The 16,948-nt window shown below is 52.4% G+C and overlaps 1 protein-coding gene across 7 annotated transcripts in view; it reads right to left on the bottom strand.

The window, feature by feature from the left end:
* The window catches only part of RCSD1 (RCSD domain containing 1), a 65,881-nt gene that overhangs the window by 16,277 nt on the left and 32,656 nt on the right, over positions 1-16,948 (bottom strand). For 2 of the 7 annotated variants that reach the window (XM_025877850.2, XM_025877851.2), the window contains exons 2-3: positions 2,969-3,070; positions 1,745-1,834 (exon numbers count right to left, since the gene is read on the bottom strand). In XM_025877850.2, the coding sequence (XP_025733635.1) occupies positions 1,745-1,834; positions 2,969-3,070 (192 nt within the window). Of the gene's footprint in view, positions 1-1,744; positions 1,835-2,968; positions 3,071-12,119; positions 12,271-16,948 lie in introns of those variants that run through there. The other 5 variants (XM_025877849.2, XM_025877847.2, XM_025877852.2 and 2 more) reach the window with 5 other exon arrangements.

Genomic DNA, 16,948 nt, shown 5'->3' with positions numbered 1-16,948 from the left:
TGCAGGCAGAAGCCTCTCTCCAGCCCAGCCAGACAAAGCTGGTGGTTCTTTTCATTTCTATGTGATTTCCAAGGTGACAAGAGCTCATCGATCCTGGAAGCAATGTCCTTCCTATGTACATGCAGCCTGCCACTCCAGGCAGAACTTTTTCTTCTAAAATCCACCCTCCTATTCATCTTGCCCTTGGCTCTTAGAGCCCGTTTCACTGCTGGGTGGTGCCTCATGGGATGAACCTGTGGATTGATTTCTCCCGGAGCCACTGAACTAAACTGACTCATTCTGCTTTTACTCCAGGGAATAAAACATCCCCGTCCAGCCCCCATCATCTGTCTGGTTAGTGTTCGTGTCCCCATTTCACAAATAAGGAAGCAGGCTCAGTGCAAGACGGGGGCTTCTCCAGGGCCGAGCCCGGGTCATCAGGGGGCAGCCTCACAGTAGGCTCCCAAGGGCCACGGCCTCAGCCTGCGGCCTGGCACTGACACCAAGCCCAAGGGCTGAAAGTCACAAGGAGAAGTTGACCCTCCGTAAAGAGAAGTTGTTGGAATGTATTTGGTCATAGCACTGGCTATTAACTCCATGAAGCCACAGAATCATAATGTTAGTGCTCAAAGAAATTCCAACAAAAACCTCAGTTTTTAAAAACTGTGTTTCTTGGGATTCCCATTCCAGGAGAAGACCCTTGTTCAGGGCCTGGGGGAGCAACCTCAGAGCAGTGGGGCTCTAGCAGCCCCCACCCCACTTGACCAGCAGCAACGAATTTCCGCTTTCTGTGATGGGCTTCAGCCTGGAAGCCTTGGGTAGGAAAGGTTTGAAACTGTCGCTCTACTCCACACGTTCACTACCATAGATACTCAAGGTCACTACCATAGGTGCACAAGTTCACACAGGTATCTAGTGTTTATCGCCAGGTTGCTGGTCCCCAAAAAGAAAGGAGGAGAGAGGTAGCTGACATGGGATTTGGGAACTGGGCTGTCTTTGGCTTCCTTGCTCTCTCTTGGGGTTGGTCTTCCAGGCTGGACGAGAGAACATGGAAGTTCATTTCTGGGGGACCGTGACGTGACCACGATGAAGGTTCATGGGCGGCTAGGAGGGAGCGCAGAGAAGTCACTCTTACAGCTACCATGAGATAAATAAGGGTAGGTACCTACCCAGTCTGGGAATATGTTGCTGGCTAGGATCTGTGACACCAGAGCCTTTCTTTTGTTGGTAACATTGGCTATTTATATGTGAGGGCAACGAGGCCTCTGTGTGCTCTGATTTTCTTCCAGTGATCCAAAACAATAGCTAGTCTTTACAAGGATAGCACCAAACCATGGTACTCTCTCCCAGGAGGCAATTCTGCCTTATGTAAGTGTGGCCCATCTTTTCAGGTGCCTTCTGCCCAAGGAAGATCACAGAAGTCGGACCTGGAGTGAAACATAACCTTGGTGACTCCGGAACCTGGCGTGGTAATACTCTATGGCCCGTTTGTTCTCTTTGTTGAAATTCTCCGGCTTGGAGAACAGTGCTCCAGTCCTAAACAAATCCTAAAGAAGGCTCCATGAGAAAGAGTGGAGAGGAACCTGGGGGTCCAAAGTAAAGGATTCCAGAAGCATTAAGAAGAGGAGCTTCATCCCTGAATCTGAAAGGGAGAAATTCCCTGTGCAGGTTCCAAGGCCTAAATGTGTGCGTTTTGTGCCCTCTCCTCTAGAAGGAGAAAGCAGATCCATAACCAGCACCCCCTGAGCTCTGACATAGCACTTACCTCCTCACCGTTCTGGCCCAGCTCTACCTTGGGGGGGAACAGAGGGAGGGAGCAGGGCGGTTTCCTTCTTGTCGGTTTACAGGCTGGTGTCTAGAGGGAGGGGGACAGACAGACACACAGAGAGAAAAAGAGAGAGAGAGCTCATCAGGCAACAGGGAGGAAGAGGAGTAAGTGGAAGCTGGTTTTAGGAATGTTCAGGGATGTCCAGAGAGAAAAGATGGAGGGAGGGGTGACGTGTCTTTAAGAAGGACCCATTAGCCCTATGCATTAATTCTATTCCGCTGTCCACCCCTTCTGACTTCCAGGCTCCTGGCTCCTCGCCTGGTTCTTTTCTGCTGGAACATCCTCTCTGACTTGAGACTCACTGGCCTGAAACAACATCTCAAAATGACACCTGCTTCCAGTTTCCAAGCGTTGCTGGCACCTTAGGTCAACACTCTCTTCTTCACCCTTTACGATATTGCGTACTCTAGAAATTAAAGACCGATTTTTCAGATGGGAAAACCAAAGCACAAAATACTGCACCTAAAAAAGCCTGATGGCTGCACCCCTGTTCGCCCCAAGGGGACCATCGCCCACCTTGGGGTGCAGTCTCCTTCCTGTCACTCCTCCTGAGCTCTGCATACTGTGTGACTTGGGAAAATCTAGCCCAAATCTCTCCAGCATTGCAACAACCCTTTTTGCACTGTCCTCTCCAGCCGGATTCCCCTGGAGTCCGGTGGTCACTGGATCCCTGTCCTTCCTGATCCCTGGCCTCCTATCAGAATGCACTTCCCTGGACGTTTTCTCTTCCTCTTCAATTCTCAATTCGGAATCTGCCCCCCTCTCACCTTGCCCCTGACTTCTGGACCCCAGGGCAGGAGCCAAGCATGGGCACGTCTGTATTCTGAGCCAGTCCAGGTCTGGCACGGCCGGGCAGGATCTAAGTCTCCCACAGCCGATGATCAAGACGGAAATGAATCCAGACTCCCATGTTTCCAGCTCTCTGGCCTGTGTCTCCCCCCGCTCCCGGCCAGAGTGTAAGCCTCGCTCTGGTGGGGAAAGATTCTGCACAGGCCCAGCAGCCTGGCCACATTCCTCACATTCAGAGGGACCCCTCTCTGGCTTCTCTTCCTAATTTGGTAATTACCAAGCGTCCTCCCTCCCTCTCCTCTGGGCCTGACCCAGACTTCCCCTTCCTCCAGCCCCCTCCCAGAAGAGGGGCTCAGGAGCCGCCTGACTCACCTCCTTTGCAGCGGCAGCCTGCTCCCTGAACCGCCCAGCCAGCTGGGCCACCGAGGGGGACGCCGAGTCATCCACACTGGCGCCGGACTCTGCCGATCTGTCCTGGCAAACCAAGGGGAAGCCAAAGTTAACGGGCAAATGTGCACTCGACTCTTCTCCATGTTGCTCCTGGGCGCCACTGAGCTGTGGCCTGGAGCAGGGAAGCAGGGACAGCGAGGTATTTTAATAGCATCTTGCAATTGGCCCCGCATCCAAGGATTTTAAAAACCATCCAGTTAACCACACTTAGTGCATTCTGATGACGCGTTCGGCCCTGGGTGTGGATCCGGGGGTCTGGAGAGGAATAAGACTGGGTCCTGTCCCGAAGGGGCACCCAGGGATCTGGGAAGTAGTATAAGCCCAGTGTTCCTCATTCTGCAGAGACCCAGACTGGAAAGGGGTATATCAGAGACAGCACAGAAGTCTCCTTCCCTTGGTCAGAAGAGGCCTTCAGAAATGGTGGCAAATGCATTGGAAAGCAGGGCTTTACGTGTATGGAACGGGGTAAGCAAATGCCCTCTATTGAACTTTGAACACGTATATAGGTCTTGTCTTCTCTACTTAAGTGAGTGCCTTGGACAAAGGAGCATTTGGTACCTATTTGCTGAGTTAATCAAGAAATAATCTGAGGGGCACGTAGCATGCAGATGAAAGCCGGACCACCTGGATTCAACCCCTGGGTTCCTCCATCTCTTACTAGCTCGGTGACCAGGGCTAATGGCTTTACCTTTCTGTACCTTTCCGTGGATTGAATAATTCCCTATCTGAAGTGCCAGGGTCAGGCGGGGCACACTGTGAAGAGTTTTGGAAGGCTTGTTATTACTACCAGCAGCGGGGTCCTTGCAAGAGCCCTTCTGGTGATTCACGTTAGGTCCTTGCATAATGCATTCCTGCTCTCCACAGTGTCCTCCCGGAGAGAAGCTCAGCCCTTTCCCCTTCTGTTCCTTTTTGCTGAAGGAACTACCTGAAAGTTAGGTTTCTCCAAGTTGGCTACAAGCATGCGTGGGCCCCCGCTCTGCCACCAGCGCAGGTCACTGGTCCCTCCCTCCAGGTGCCTCCAGGCTCCCTGACGCAACCAAGACGCACCCTGGACACCGTTCGCGCCCACATGCCACTTGTCACCGAGACACACTCGGTGAGTCAGCGAGCGCTGTAAACGGCCACCCCACTTCTGACGTGTGGCATGTGGCCTACATAACCACCTGGTTTCAGTATTTTTTAAATGTCCAGTCCTAGAGACATTAAGCTTTTGTTTTGGGGACCACAATGACGGCATTTCTTACACAGCTGCAAATGCCCCCGACCACTTCCCCTCCTCACGTCTAGCCTGAAACTAGGATTTGGGCAGCAACAGGCCCGAGAAAGCCCACCGTGGTCTCTGCACGGGGCTCGTGGCCCACAAAGACAAGGCATGCGCCCCTCCGGCTGCTGGCCTGCGCCCCTGTGTGCCACACACACATGCACGCAGGCTTCCTAGGTCTTCCTTTTTGTGCTTGAAGGTGTCTCCAACCTTTCTTATTTGGGTGCTCCCTCCAAAGTAAATGTCATTGGTCATGCTAGACCCTGGCTGGTTGGAGCAGGGGTAAGGCAAGCCCCAAGCCCCACTAACCTCTTGCTGTAAAATTAAGTAAACGGGGCCGAGCTCTGTGAAGAAGGCTTTGTTTAGAGATGGGAAGGAGCGGCTGGAACCCAGACCTTCAGATCTGAGAACAGGCTGTTCTGGAGGAAAGGCCAGTTCATCTTTACTGTTTCCTGCTATAATTCAAGGTCAAGCCCGTTCCAGCCTAGACACCCAGTGCTGACTTCGCATACAGATGTGGAAGGATTCACCTCCATTCGGGGAGCCAGTGTTCCCCATAATGCTGGGGAAAAGCTGGGGAGCCCGTGGCCCCCCCCACGAGTTGTGCCCCGCTGGGCAGAGCTCCCGGGGCTCACACCTGTCTGCCTCCCACACCTGCCACGATAGGGGTGGTCACAGGCAAACATCTTGTCCTTCGGGTCCTATGGAGAGGTTTTAGCACAGAGCGACTAATGGAGCCACTCTTGGCCGATTGGTTTGTCCATCTGTCTCACTTCCTGCCCACATAACAGATCAGTCTCTCTGTCCGTTGCTATTTATTGCTCGGGTCCTGCTGACAGTGTACTTTACCTCCGCTTCGAAGGCACCAATCACTGGTGTGCAGGAAGATACATTCCAGATAAAAATAGAGCTGTACGGGGATCAAAAACTCCTCCCTAACTTCCTCGTCTCGAAATGGGGCTTGGCAAGGGGCTCAGAAGTGATAGAACTGGAAGCATTTAGGGCTAAAAAGCTGGGTTGAAGGAAAGATTATAACACATCTGAGTTCATTTTCCTGGAGCCCAATGAATGGCTCTTCTTTGGAATGTCTAAGGACTCCAGAGCTTGCTGAAGCCTGGCAAACCCATTCACCATCAGCCCCTCTCCAGACTCTTATTCTGTGTTGTAGAAGATTGCCTTCTCCCAGCTGCCACACTGAAGCCCAGAGAGGGCAAGTAACTTAGCCAGAGTCACACAGTAGAAGCCAAACAGAGTAATCTATGAGACGCTTTACTCCAACGCCTGCTAATCCAGCAATTGGTATCAGTTAGATAGTATAATTTGTGGAGATGCTTTGAAAACTGGGAAGTGCTGTGTAAGAAATGAAACTATTATTAGCCACTGGATTGCACTGGTACAACGGGAGAAGCACGGCCTTGGAGATGGACAGAAGCCAAAGGCTCAGCCTGCTTGAAGCTCCACCTGGGTTTCTGCCTTGTGATTCTGGCGGGTACGGCTGCTAACCTCCTCCAGTGGTTCAGAGGCGCACCACCTTGGCTCCAGGTTAGCGAGCGACTCCTCTAGCTTTCTCTCCTGGCCCTGAGGCCGGTTTGGTAAGGCCACCGTCTCACCTGGACTGAGAAAGACTTCAGGGTCCCTGCCTAGCCCAGACTTTCCTGGGACCCCACAGCCTCCCTGGGATTAAGTGTTCTTCCTCTGTCCCCAAGATGTCCATAAAACATTTAACACAGAGCCCAGAGCGTAGAAAGTCCTTGTCGAAGGGTGCTTTCTACCCCCTACCCCCACATCCAACTTAGCTCACAGGGTCAGGGCTGTACCTGTTCCCAGAGTCGCTGACACCCTAACTTACCCCTTGGGACCACGCCGGCCACAGGTTCTCCCCGGCCTGCCTCCAGACTGGGTCTGAGTCACTGCTGAGACCTCAGTGCATCCTTTCTTCTTAGGCTAATCTCTATGTCTTCAATCTGTTTTCTGGACTCATCTCCCTTTGTGTCTCACTTTAGCGGACACTCGTCTTTCCAGACTTCGGGTCTCCACTCCGTTCTCCTGGGCCCAGATTTTGCTCACCAAGCCCTCCCTGCCACCGATCCAGCCTGGCCCTGCCAGCCAGCTTGGAAACCACTCGTGTGGTTCCTGTCTGACTTTGCCGAGGCCAGAAAAAAAAAAAAATCACCTCTGGTGTTTACTTTCCATTTCTATGGGACTTTCTTCTGAGAACTGAGGAGTCCCTGTGTCTGGAGAGCATGGAACTTCCCCCGAGCTGTTGCCACGTTGAGTAAATACAATTTCCATGCTGCTGACCATCCACATAGTGGAACCTTTGTGTACAGACCTGAATCGCAGGCTCTACCTACCTCCCTGACTCTGCTCTGGGGTCTCCACCCTCCTCCTTGGTCCAACGGCTAAGTATCTGACATTGTCTGGGCCCTGGATTAGGGAAAAAAGGCACCAAGGGAGGCCTCTCCATCTACAGCTTGGGAGGAGAAGCAATGAGAGGACCGGCTTGGGGGCTGAGGAACCCCTGCTCTCGGCGAATAGGAAGGTTCTCTTTGCTCACCAGAAACAGGCCAGACAACCAGAGCCTTGAAAGTATGGAGTATGTTTGCTTCTTTGCTCTTTTAGAACGACGACGGATCTTAACACAGTCCTTTAAGGGATTCACACCCTTCCAACATGACCATACTTAAACTGTCACTTCAAAAGGATCAACAAACTGTCTCTCTGGGATGCCACAATTGTTCCAGAGTTTTCCTTAACACTCCTACCTTATCCCTCACTCTTCAATTCACCCAACGTCCAGCCATTACCATCCTGGGATGATGCAAACAGCACTGGACCGGGAACCAGGAAGGCCCGTTTGACCTACCTACATTCCTAGAGCACCTGCTTTGTGGGAAGCACTGTCTTTATAGCACTTGGTACACTTGCAGTAACTCTCAAAACACTTCTTCCAGGAGAAGAAACCACCCCAAGTTGCTGAGTAACTTGCTATTCAAGTCAGGAAGTGCCAGCACCAGACTTATCTAGATACCAAAGCTCAAGCTCTTTCCAGACCAACATGCTAAGGAACTCTAGACCTTTTCTGGAAGGGTTAGCTTACTCAGTCATTAATATAATCTGTCATCAATAAATATCTACTGTTCTAGGCCCTGGGGTATCACGGTAAAAAAGACAGAATCCTTACACTTAAGGGGTTGCTCTTCCAGGGGGCGATATATACACAGGTAAATAAGAGGACTTGTTCAATGCTAAGGAAGAGATAAAATAGGGCATTTTATCTCTGGGGGTGGGGGAAGACATTTATGAGGAGGGGTCACCTGAGTTAAATCCCAGCTGGGGAAAAGATGGGAGGAAAACTCTCCTGAGCAGAAAACACAGACAGAAACAAAGGCTGAGGGAGACATGGTGTGTAAGAGTGAGAGGGAGCCTGGGGGCCACACTGTGGGAAGCAATTTGTAGTTTATTCTGAGGGCACAGCACGCCTTTCGGAGGGTTTCAAGGAGGGGTGTGAGCTAGGTCACACACAAGAGGCTCTCTGTGGAGGACGGATGGGAGAAGGAAGCAGAGGGACCAGGAAGAAGCTTCTGCAGGCGGTCCAGCTGAGCGCTAACAGTGGAGTAGCCAGGCTTGCTGCGGGCAGGGGGTCAGAAGGGGGTATCTGGGGGCAGGACAGTGAGGAATTACTGATGCACTGGGTCTGGGGAACAAGGGAAGGGAGCAGCCAAGGGCGACTCCTGGAAGTTTGATCTGGACAACGGGATGCAGGGCTCTTTTTTCCTGGGTTGGGGAGAGAGAGGTGAGTGAGGGTAGACGGGGGATGAACGGTTCTTTCTTGGTCGTGGAAGTTTGAAATGTCTGTAGACAACCAGGAGGGGATGCAGTAGAGGGAGCCGAACGTAACTGAGTCCGGGGCTCAGAGGAGGTGTCCAGGCTGAACCCAGAACCTGGAAAGGCACTCGTTTGGGCTGGTATTTGCAGTCACAGGACGAGATGAAATCAGAGGATGCACAGAGTAAGGAAAAGAGAGGGTCCACAGACTGAACTCCGGGTACTGAGCTGGCTCTCCTGTGGCCGCAATGAGGGCCTGGCAGACATTTGCCTGCAGGCTGCAGACGGGATATCCCGTCGGGGCCGGGAGAGCGCTGTGGCTCAGGCGACAGACGGTGAGAATCCTGGGATGTCGCTGCACAGAAGAGCATCGCGTCCGCCCCCCGTGCGGCTGAGACCCTTCTTCACCATTTCTTGAACCTCTATAGATGTCACAGCAGATACTGGGATCACCGTGGTGGCCCTTAGAGGGTAAACGGCCCTTTTTGGAGGCGGTGGGAATGGAGAGGAGGTGAAGAAGGGGAAAAACAGCAACAAGATGAGGCAGAGGAATAGAAACGGTGTATGTGAACACTGCTCAAATATTTCATGTAAGCCCCCAAAAGCCCCAAATATCCCCTACCTGCCCACTTGTAGGCTTTAAGGATCTGAAAATAGCAGGTCCTTGGCCTCTGAGAGTCTCTCCCAGGGGAAACCCAGGTAAGGGACTGTGCTTACACGAAGGACTCACAGACCCCTGCGCCAGGCAGCGTGTCCCACCTGAGGACCTTTAGGGCTTCCCACTTCCTCCTGGGATGTGATTGCAGCCCAGCAGCGTGGACAGAATTTAGCAGCCCTTGGTCGGTCGGTGGGACACACTATGACACGTTAGGGGTCTTAGAATCAGCGTAGCCCCCAGCCTCAGGTGCGTGGCAGGTCATCCAGGTGCGGTCAGCTGGGTTAGTGGCGGTGGCACGGGCTGGGTTAGGGTCCAGGTGCCTTCCCAGGTCACAGCAGGGACGACGGAGAAGGGGGACAGAGACGTTCATCCCGAGTGCCATTATAGTGGTAGGACCTTATAGATGTAATTTGTGAGATAAGATCTGTTAAATGTCTCTATCAAACCCATTACCTATTCGACAAGCTTAAGGAAAACACATTTATTTTGAGTCTGGGTTCTAGTCTTGGACGTGGGTCTTGCTGACCCCCAGTTTCCTCATCTGTAAACAGAATTCTTTACATCCACCAGCCTTTGTTCCAACCCAATCTGCAACACGTGCCCTGTTTCCTGGAGGCTGTGCCATCATTCTCCCAGAGACACCAGGAAGTGGCTAGAATCCCCCAGAGTCCCCAGAAGATTCAGAATGAGCCCTGTCTATCGCAGGAGGAGTGCATAGCTGGCGATGTTCTCATGCTCTGCGTGGGATAGTAGAGCACGGAGCTCAGGCTTGGAGCCGGACTGCCTGGGTTCAAATCCTGCCTCTGCATTTACTAGTTCTGTGGCCTTGGACGAGGTACCTAAATTTTTTGTGCCTCAGTTTCTTTCTTTTTTTTTTTTAAAGATTGTATTCATTTATTTGAGAGAGAGACAGAGAGAGAGAAAGAGAGAGAGAGAGAATGAGCAGGGGGAGGGGGAGAGGGAGAGGAAGAGGGAGAGGGAGAAGCAGGCTCCCCGCTAAGCTCAAACCCAGGACCCTGGGATCGTGACCCAAACCAAAGGCAGACAACCGACTGAGCCACCCAGGCTCCCCTTTTAGTATATATGCTGCTCAAGTGAGCACGGTGCCTCGTTTCTATCTGTAAAATGGGGATGATGATGGTAGCACCTGTGATATATGGTCATTGGAAGGATTTAATGAGTTCATGCATGTAAAATTCTTAGAATGGGGTGTGGCATGAAGTCAGCGTTCCAGAATTGTTAGCTATTACCAAATGCTGGCTATGGGGCTGGTGCCTACTCTCGCTCTCCCATTCCCTTTGGGTCACCGAAGCCTCAGGGGGAGCTCCAGCTGGCTAAGATGTGCTCCCTGCTGTCTCCTGTACTCAGGAATCTGTTGCTCAGGTGGGGCCATCTTGACTCCACCATTTTAGTTGGCTATCTTATTACCAAGGCAGACTCTCAACAGACACTCCATCACTGAGTGTTCAAACCATCCCTGAGAAACTGATGTGCACCATAATGAGCGATTAAAACAATAAGCAAAGCTAAGTTTAATTTTATGCTTCTTAGGGTCATGACATAGGTCATGAGTATATACACATCCCAACTGTCCAAAGCTCTGTGTCAAATCAAAAGAGTTGATCAAAATATCAAGTCCATGGCCACTCACTGATGAATGCATAGGCAACTGTGGCATACCCATGTACTGGACTATTACTTGGCCATGAGAAGGAATGAAGTATTTTTTTTTTAAAGATTTTTTATTTATTTACTTGAGAGAGAGAGAGAGAATGAGAGATAGAGAGCACGAGAGGGAAGAGAGTCAGAGGGAGAAGCAGACTCCCTGCTGAGCAGGGAGCCCGATGTGGGACTCGATCCCGGGACTCCAGGATCATGACCCGAGCCGAAGGCAGTCGCCTAACCAACTGAGCCACCCAGGCACCCGAGAAGGAATGAAGTATTGATCACGCTATAGTGTGGATGAACCTTGAAGACATGATGTTTGCTCAGTGAAAGAAGCCAGTCACAGAAGATCACATATTGCATGATTCCATTTATACAAAATGTCCAGAATAAGCAAATCTGTGGAGACAGAGAGTAGATTCCTAGCAGTAATAGATTACTCTGTCATAGATTACTACAGAGAGTAGTGGTTGTGTAGGCCTGGAGGGGGTGGGACAGGAGGTGGGGCAGTGCTAAGGTGTATGGGGTATCTTTTTTGGTGAGGTGACAAAAATGTTATAAAATTGACCATAGTGATGGTTGCACAACTCTGTGAATATACAAAAAACCATCAGATTTTACCCTTCAAGTGCGTAAAAAAAATTGTATGGTATGTAAATTCTCTCTCAATAGAGCTTGTTGGCTTGAGAGTGGGAGAGGCCAATGGAGAGAAACCAGCTCTGTTTCTATTTTCCTGACTTCCCTTCCGTCGTGTTTAGCATCCTCCACCCACAGGCTCCGGCTTTCCCAGGGTCCCAGCATGCCTTACAGCTGCAGACTCATCTAAGGAGTCTCTTCCAACTTGCTGCTGGAGGGGCTGATTATGCAGTCAGGTACCCTATAAGTTTGTGAGGAGGTCAGAACGAGTTTGATGGTCAAGCACCCAGGGAAGGGCCTTATACTTAGGAGGCACTCAATTCATGGTCGTTTACTTCTTTACTCACTCAGTGAATATCTCCTGAGCATCTTTCATGTGCCCAACACTGGCTAAGTGTGGGGATATAAAGTTGAAAGTTCATGGTCCTGGAGCTCAAGGAGCTGAAAGACAGAATAATAAAATCACCATAATGCAGAAAGGCCGTGGCTGTAATTGGGAAATGCATGTCATTGCCGTGGAAGCTTAGGAGAAGGGGCACTTGGGTTGTGTGAGTGAATCAGGGAAAGCTTCATGGAGGAAGTGATGCTTAAGCAACCTTGAAGGGTAAATAAGAGCTTGGCAGGAGGGAAGGAGGGGGTGGGGGGAGAGGGAGGAGGTCAGACCAGGCACAGGGGCGGACTGGCAGGTGCAAAGGGTCAAAGCGTGGAAGACGAATATGTCTTTGGGAAACTTTAATTGGTTCAATATGGTCTAAGTGGAAAGGGGATGAAAGAGAGGTAGAGAAAGAGAAAGACGTGGCTTGTCCAGGGGGAGGCAGATCCAGGTTTTAATTCAGGCACTAGCACTTACGTCTCAGCTATATGGGTGACCTTGGGCAAACCTATGTCTCTGAGTCTCAGTTTCGTTACCTGTGGTATCGGGTTGATAATCCCTGTCTTGCCGTGTTGTAATGAGGAAGACATGAGATGACAGGGGCCCTCAGAGCCCACACCTGCTGTGAGCGTCCTCTGTGCTTGACCCTTACCTCCTGGGATGTGCGCAAGAAAGCCACGGTGCTCCGGAGGTGCTCCGGAGTGTGGGCTTTGGTCCCCAGGCGATGGTGAGCTGATAACATTGTGATGGGACAGCTACAGGCTTTGCTGTATAGGGGGATCCCTCTGGAAGCAGATGGGACAATAGCATGTATTTCCACCCATTCTGCAGTCCTTGGGCCACAAGAGGGATCTGCCGCTGCTCTTTGAAGGCGGTGCTGTTGAGAAGGAAAGTGTGTTTCCATCATCATCTTCTTCCTCCTCTCCTCCTTTTCTTCTCCTGCTCCTGATTATGATTATTGCTTGCTACCACCTCATGCAGGGAGCGCTCGGAGGCTGGTTGGTAAGGCCACTGGGGAGGTCCTGAGCATAGTCTTGGATCTGCCCCTTTCCTTGTGTGACTCTGGTCAACTCACATGGGCTCTTGAAGCCTCGACCTCCTCATCTGTACAGTGGGAATAATGCCCGCCTCACCTTCCTCATGGGATAGTGGTGAGGCTCTACAGACATGACGGTGAATGCACACTGGGTGGGAGGAGACAGAAATGGCCACGATGGGTGCTGCCTGCACCCCAGAGTTTATGCGCTACTGGGAAACAGGGACAGTTAAAACATATTTAAAGTGTGATAGATCTGCATGGTAGGCAGAAAAATGGCCCCCAAACAAGTCCGCATCCTAATCCCTGAAACCCGTGAATATGGTTGGTTCCATGGCAAAGGGGAATGAAGGTAGCCGATGAAATTAGGTTGCTAATCAGCTGCCCTTAAAATAGGGAGATGGTCCTGAATGAGCTGGGTGGTCCCAGTGCAGTCAGGTGGCTTCCTAGATGTGGCAGAGTGGGGCGGAAGGGGGCCGAGCGTCTGAGCGAGTGAGGCTGTGAGGAGGACCCAGTCCATCCCTGCTGGCCCTGAAGGTGGACGGGGGGCAACAGCTGAGACAGGCAGGCAGCCTAGAGCTGGGAAATCGCGAGGAAGCAGCTTTCCCCCCTAGAGCCTTCAGAAGCAACACAGCCCTGCCAACAACTTGATTTTAGTGCAACGAGACCCACTTCAAACTTGTGACTGCCGGACCTGCAAGGTGATAGACTTCCACTGTTTAAGCTACAGTTTGCTACGTTGGGGAAAGACTATGGCAAGCTGGCTAAGGCTTGCTGAGCAGCCCCACCGTGTGCGCATTGAGCTGTGGGCCCGTAGTGGTGGAGACAAGGTGCCTGCTCTCGCTGGGACCCACAATTGGTGGAGGGACCGGCAGTGAACAAATGAGTGAGTGAATGCAGAGTATGGGAGTTGTGCTAATTCCCTGAGCGGTTCGCCCGAGAGAGGGGGCGCTGGGTGCAGCTTTGGTGCTTGTGGTCACAGGACACCTCCCTGGGGTGGGGGGAGGGAAAGAGGAGGAGAAGTGGGGAGAGGTGACATTGAGTTGAGGATGCTGTGATTGGAGAAGGCCAGGGTGAAAAGACAGCCTGGGCAGCAACCTGGCCAGAGGCATCTGGGAAGGCTTCCAGGAAGAAGCACCCACCCGGCCAAGCTTGAGGGATGAGCACAGCTGGTCCCGCTCCCCCCGGGGGGGAGCAGGATGTGTGAAGGCTGTGAGGCCAGGGGCGGCTCAGGAAGCACAAGAGTTCCCTAAGCCTGGTGCAGGGCTTGAGGCACGAGGGATGAGACAAGCAGCCAGAATGGGAAGGGCCCCCTAAGCCGGGGCCCTGTTCTAAGGGCCGTGCAAAGTCATCAGAGCGTTTTAAGCAAAACCACTGGATTTATTCTGATGCTCCCTCTGGCTGAGAAATGGATGGGCTGGGGATAGGGAGCCCAGTCTGGAGGCTGTTGCCATTGTGATAAAAGGGGGACAATGAGCACATGGACAACCCACCGCTGCCCACAGAGGTGGACCCTGGCCCTGAATGATGCTTTCACTGGGCCAAGCCTCCTTGCTGCTTCTGGATCTGCCAGGGGAGCCATGAGGTGCATTTGGGAAGAGCGAATGTGGAGGAACGGGAAAGGAGCTGAGCCCCGAGAAACGTCGAGGGCCGACAACTTCTGGGGGCAGTGGCCAGGTTAACAGAAAGTCTGGTGACAGGGGGCCAAAGCGTTTGAAACCTGGCTCCTGCTACAAGGTGACAGTGGGCAAAGGGGGCTGCAAAGAGGGGGAGAGGGTGCTGGGGTGAGGAGGTGGCCTCCAGGCTGGGCTTCCCACACACTGTCACCTGTCCCCGTCCCTCCTCCCACAGCGGGGCAGAGGAGCAGGTCAACCCCAGCCTTGTGCGTCAGGCAGCGTCTGGTGGGCCTTCTCTTTGCTTTTGTCCCTTCTCTGTAGGGCAAAGGGGGAGGGCGTGAAAGAAGTGACTGCCGAGCCGGCAGGGGTGATTTAGGGGGTTTCGCCCACGGAGGCTGACAAATCAAACTGCCATCCTTGGCTCCTCGAAGTGAGGCCAGAAATGCCCTCCCCTATACCCCTCTCAGGTTGCTTAGTCCCACGGTAAAGCCGATTTCACTGAGGGCCCCTCGAAGTCTGGGGGGGGCCAGGGAGCCACCCGGGCTAGCAGCAGCCACCTGAGCCACTGTGAGTAACCCCCCCACCCCCCCGGGGAGGCATTTCTGCTTCTCGAGTGACAGTGACTGTCAGCGTGTGTCCTGGGGTCTGGGACATGTGTCCTTCGGGCCGCAGCAGAAAGCCGAGACATACCTTCTAAGATTAGAACGAGTCACCCGAGGACCCGGGCCTGCCTCCCCGTCAGCCGCAGTCTCTCCTGTTACAGCAGCTCCCCTGGCCTCCCGTCCTCCCCCACAGGCTGAAGCTGGACTCTCCACAGGGAGCCCCTCCGACGCTCTGTGGGTTGGGTCACCACGGGCAGGGCGCAGTGCTGGGCCCTCTGCTCCCTCCTGTTGTTTTGCCACATCTAGGGCTCATTCGTTCATCCATCCATCCATCCATCCATCCATCCATCCATCCTTCCTGTGCTCCGGGCCCCGCGCCGGGATATGACAATGAACCAGAGGACACTGGCCCTTTCCTCACGGAAGCTAGCGAGGGAGCCATGCATTCGACAACCATCCTTAGTTTTACCCCCAGTTTATTGTTCATCGGGGCAGAAAATGATGCGGAGGGAAAGGACTGGGGGAGAGAAGTAGAAGGGACGCAAGCAAGGTGTGTGTGGAAGGGAGGGAGTAGCCAAGAGCATTCCAAGGGGAGTTGATACAAAGGCCAAGAAACCAGAAGAACAGGTGTTTGAGGAAATGGAAGGAGGCTGGAGCTCAGAGAGCTGATCCAATGCCCACAGTTCTGCAAGCTTGTCTCCTTCTGCTGTAATCTCTGAGCACGGGGACCATGTATTATTCATGTTCCCCTCCCCTGCCCCAGCCTATTGCCTGGCCCACACTAAGTGCTCAATAAATGCCAGTAAATGAATGAATGAAGAAATGAAGGGTGCTGCAGGGTTAGCCAGCAGGCCTGGGCTGACACTATAAAAGCTCGATAAATATAGATCAGGACCTTGAAGTGAAAATGGAAACAAAGTGTCAGCCAGGGTTGGCTGTGGGCTTACCACACTTGAATATTTTCATTAAGGCTCACTGACTCATCCGAGGTCACTGGAATAGTAACTAGAGGGTAGAGAATAAGATCTTCCTTGCTGGGTCTAATACTTAGCAATCTGAGCCTCCGGTCTCCACTCGATGCTAGGCAATCCATCATAATTTCAGGTTCCCATCCCTGGGTATCTGTCGTCTCCAGTTTTAACAACCCAATTTGTCCTAAAACATGACATACTTAAAACACACTTACAGCGTGTCTATTTCTGTGTCTTGAGTGTTGGAATCTTTGAGTTGGCTGTTGATATTTTCAGACACATTTCATCAAGGAGCAAACTGAGGCAAAGGGAGGCACGGGTCCCTTGTCGAAGTAGAAGGACATCTGCCTGAGTGGGTCTGAAATCCACAGCCCTGGTCCGGGCTCCGCAGCTGTCCTCCCCGCCTTTGCTGCCCGGGCCGCTCTAGGCAGAAGTCCCCAATCTCCGTGCATCAAAGACACGTCATGCGTGGGCCAGGCTCTACCTGCCCTAGAAGCCTACTCAGCTGGGATGGGGCCAAATGGGTCTTGAAGCTATTATTTACTGATCACTCCTATCTCCTCTTGCCACATCCTTCAAAGAAGAGAAAAGAAAACTGCCTAGCTGAGTGCAGTGGCTTCGCTTGAAAGAGCTGTTGGGTTTTATAGAGCAAAACTGCTCGCTTCCTTGGCATGAGAAGGGGAGACTGGGAAGGGTAAGGGAGTGTGGCCTTCAGCCTTCAGAGGCTTGTGGATGGCCAGACCTCTCTTTTTCCTCTGCGCGTCGCTCTAGATGCTCCCTTTGGGCCTGGGGCTGATTCACAGTGCGAGGGTCCCCTCCAGGTGCCACCTGAGAACACTCCAGGACAGTAGTCCCACCTGCATCCACACTTGCGTGCAGTGACTGTTGGGGGGGGGGGCGGTTGCTGCTCGGGTCCCCATTGTACCCAGCGCTGTCGACGCTCCGAGTTTTCTAGCCACACCTACTACCATCGCTCACACGTCTCTCTTTAGAAACTGGTTTTTAATTAGTAATAGCAACCTTCTCCTACGTATTTTCTCCACAGTAATAAAACAGCTCATCTGCTGAATGTTTATCATGCCAGGTGTTGTGTTAAGATCATCTTTTTCTTTTCTTAAGATTTTATTTATTTGACAGAGAGACACAGCAAGAGAGGGAACACAAGCAGGGGGAGTGGGAGAGGGAGAAGCAGGCTCCCAAGGAGCAGGGAGCCCGACGCGGGGCTCGATGCCAGGACCCTGGGATCATGACCTGAA

This window comes from Callorhinus ursinus, unplaced genomic scaffold (assembly GCF_003265705.2).
Source record: "Callorhinus ursinus isolate GAN/ISIS: 27379988/994484 unplaced genomic scaffold, GSC_fseal_2.0 scaffold13, whole genome shotgun sequence".
In the NCBI taxonomy this organism is placed as follows: Eukaryota; Metazoa; Chordata; class Mammalia; order Carnivora; family Otariidae; genus Callorhinus; species Callorhinus ursinus.
Note: the sequence above shows the minus strand (reverse complement) of the source record. Positions and strands in the feature narration are given on the sequence as shown.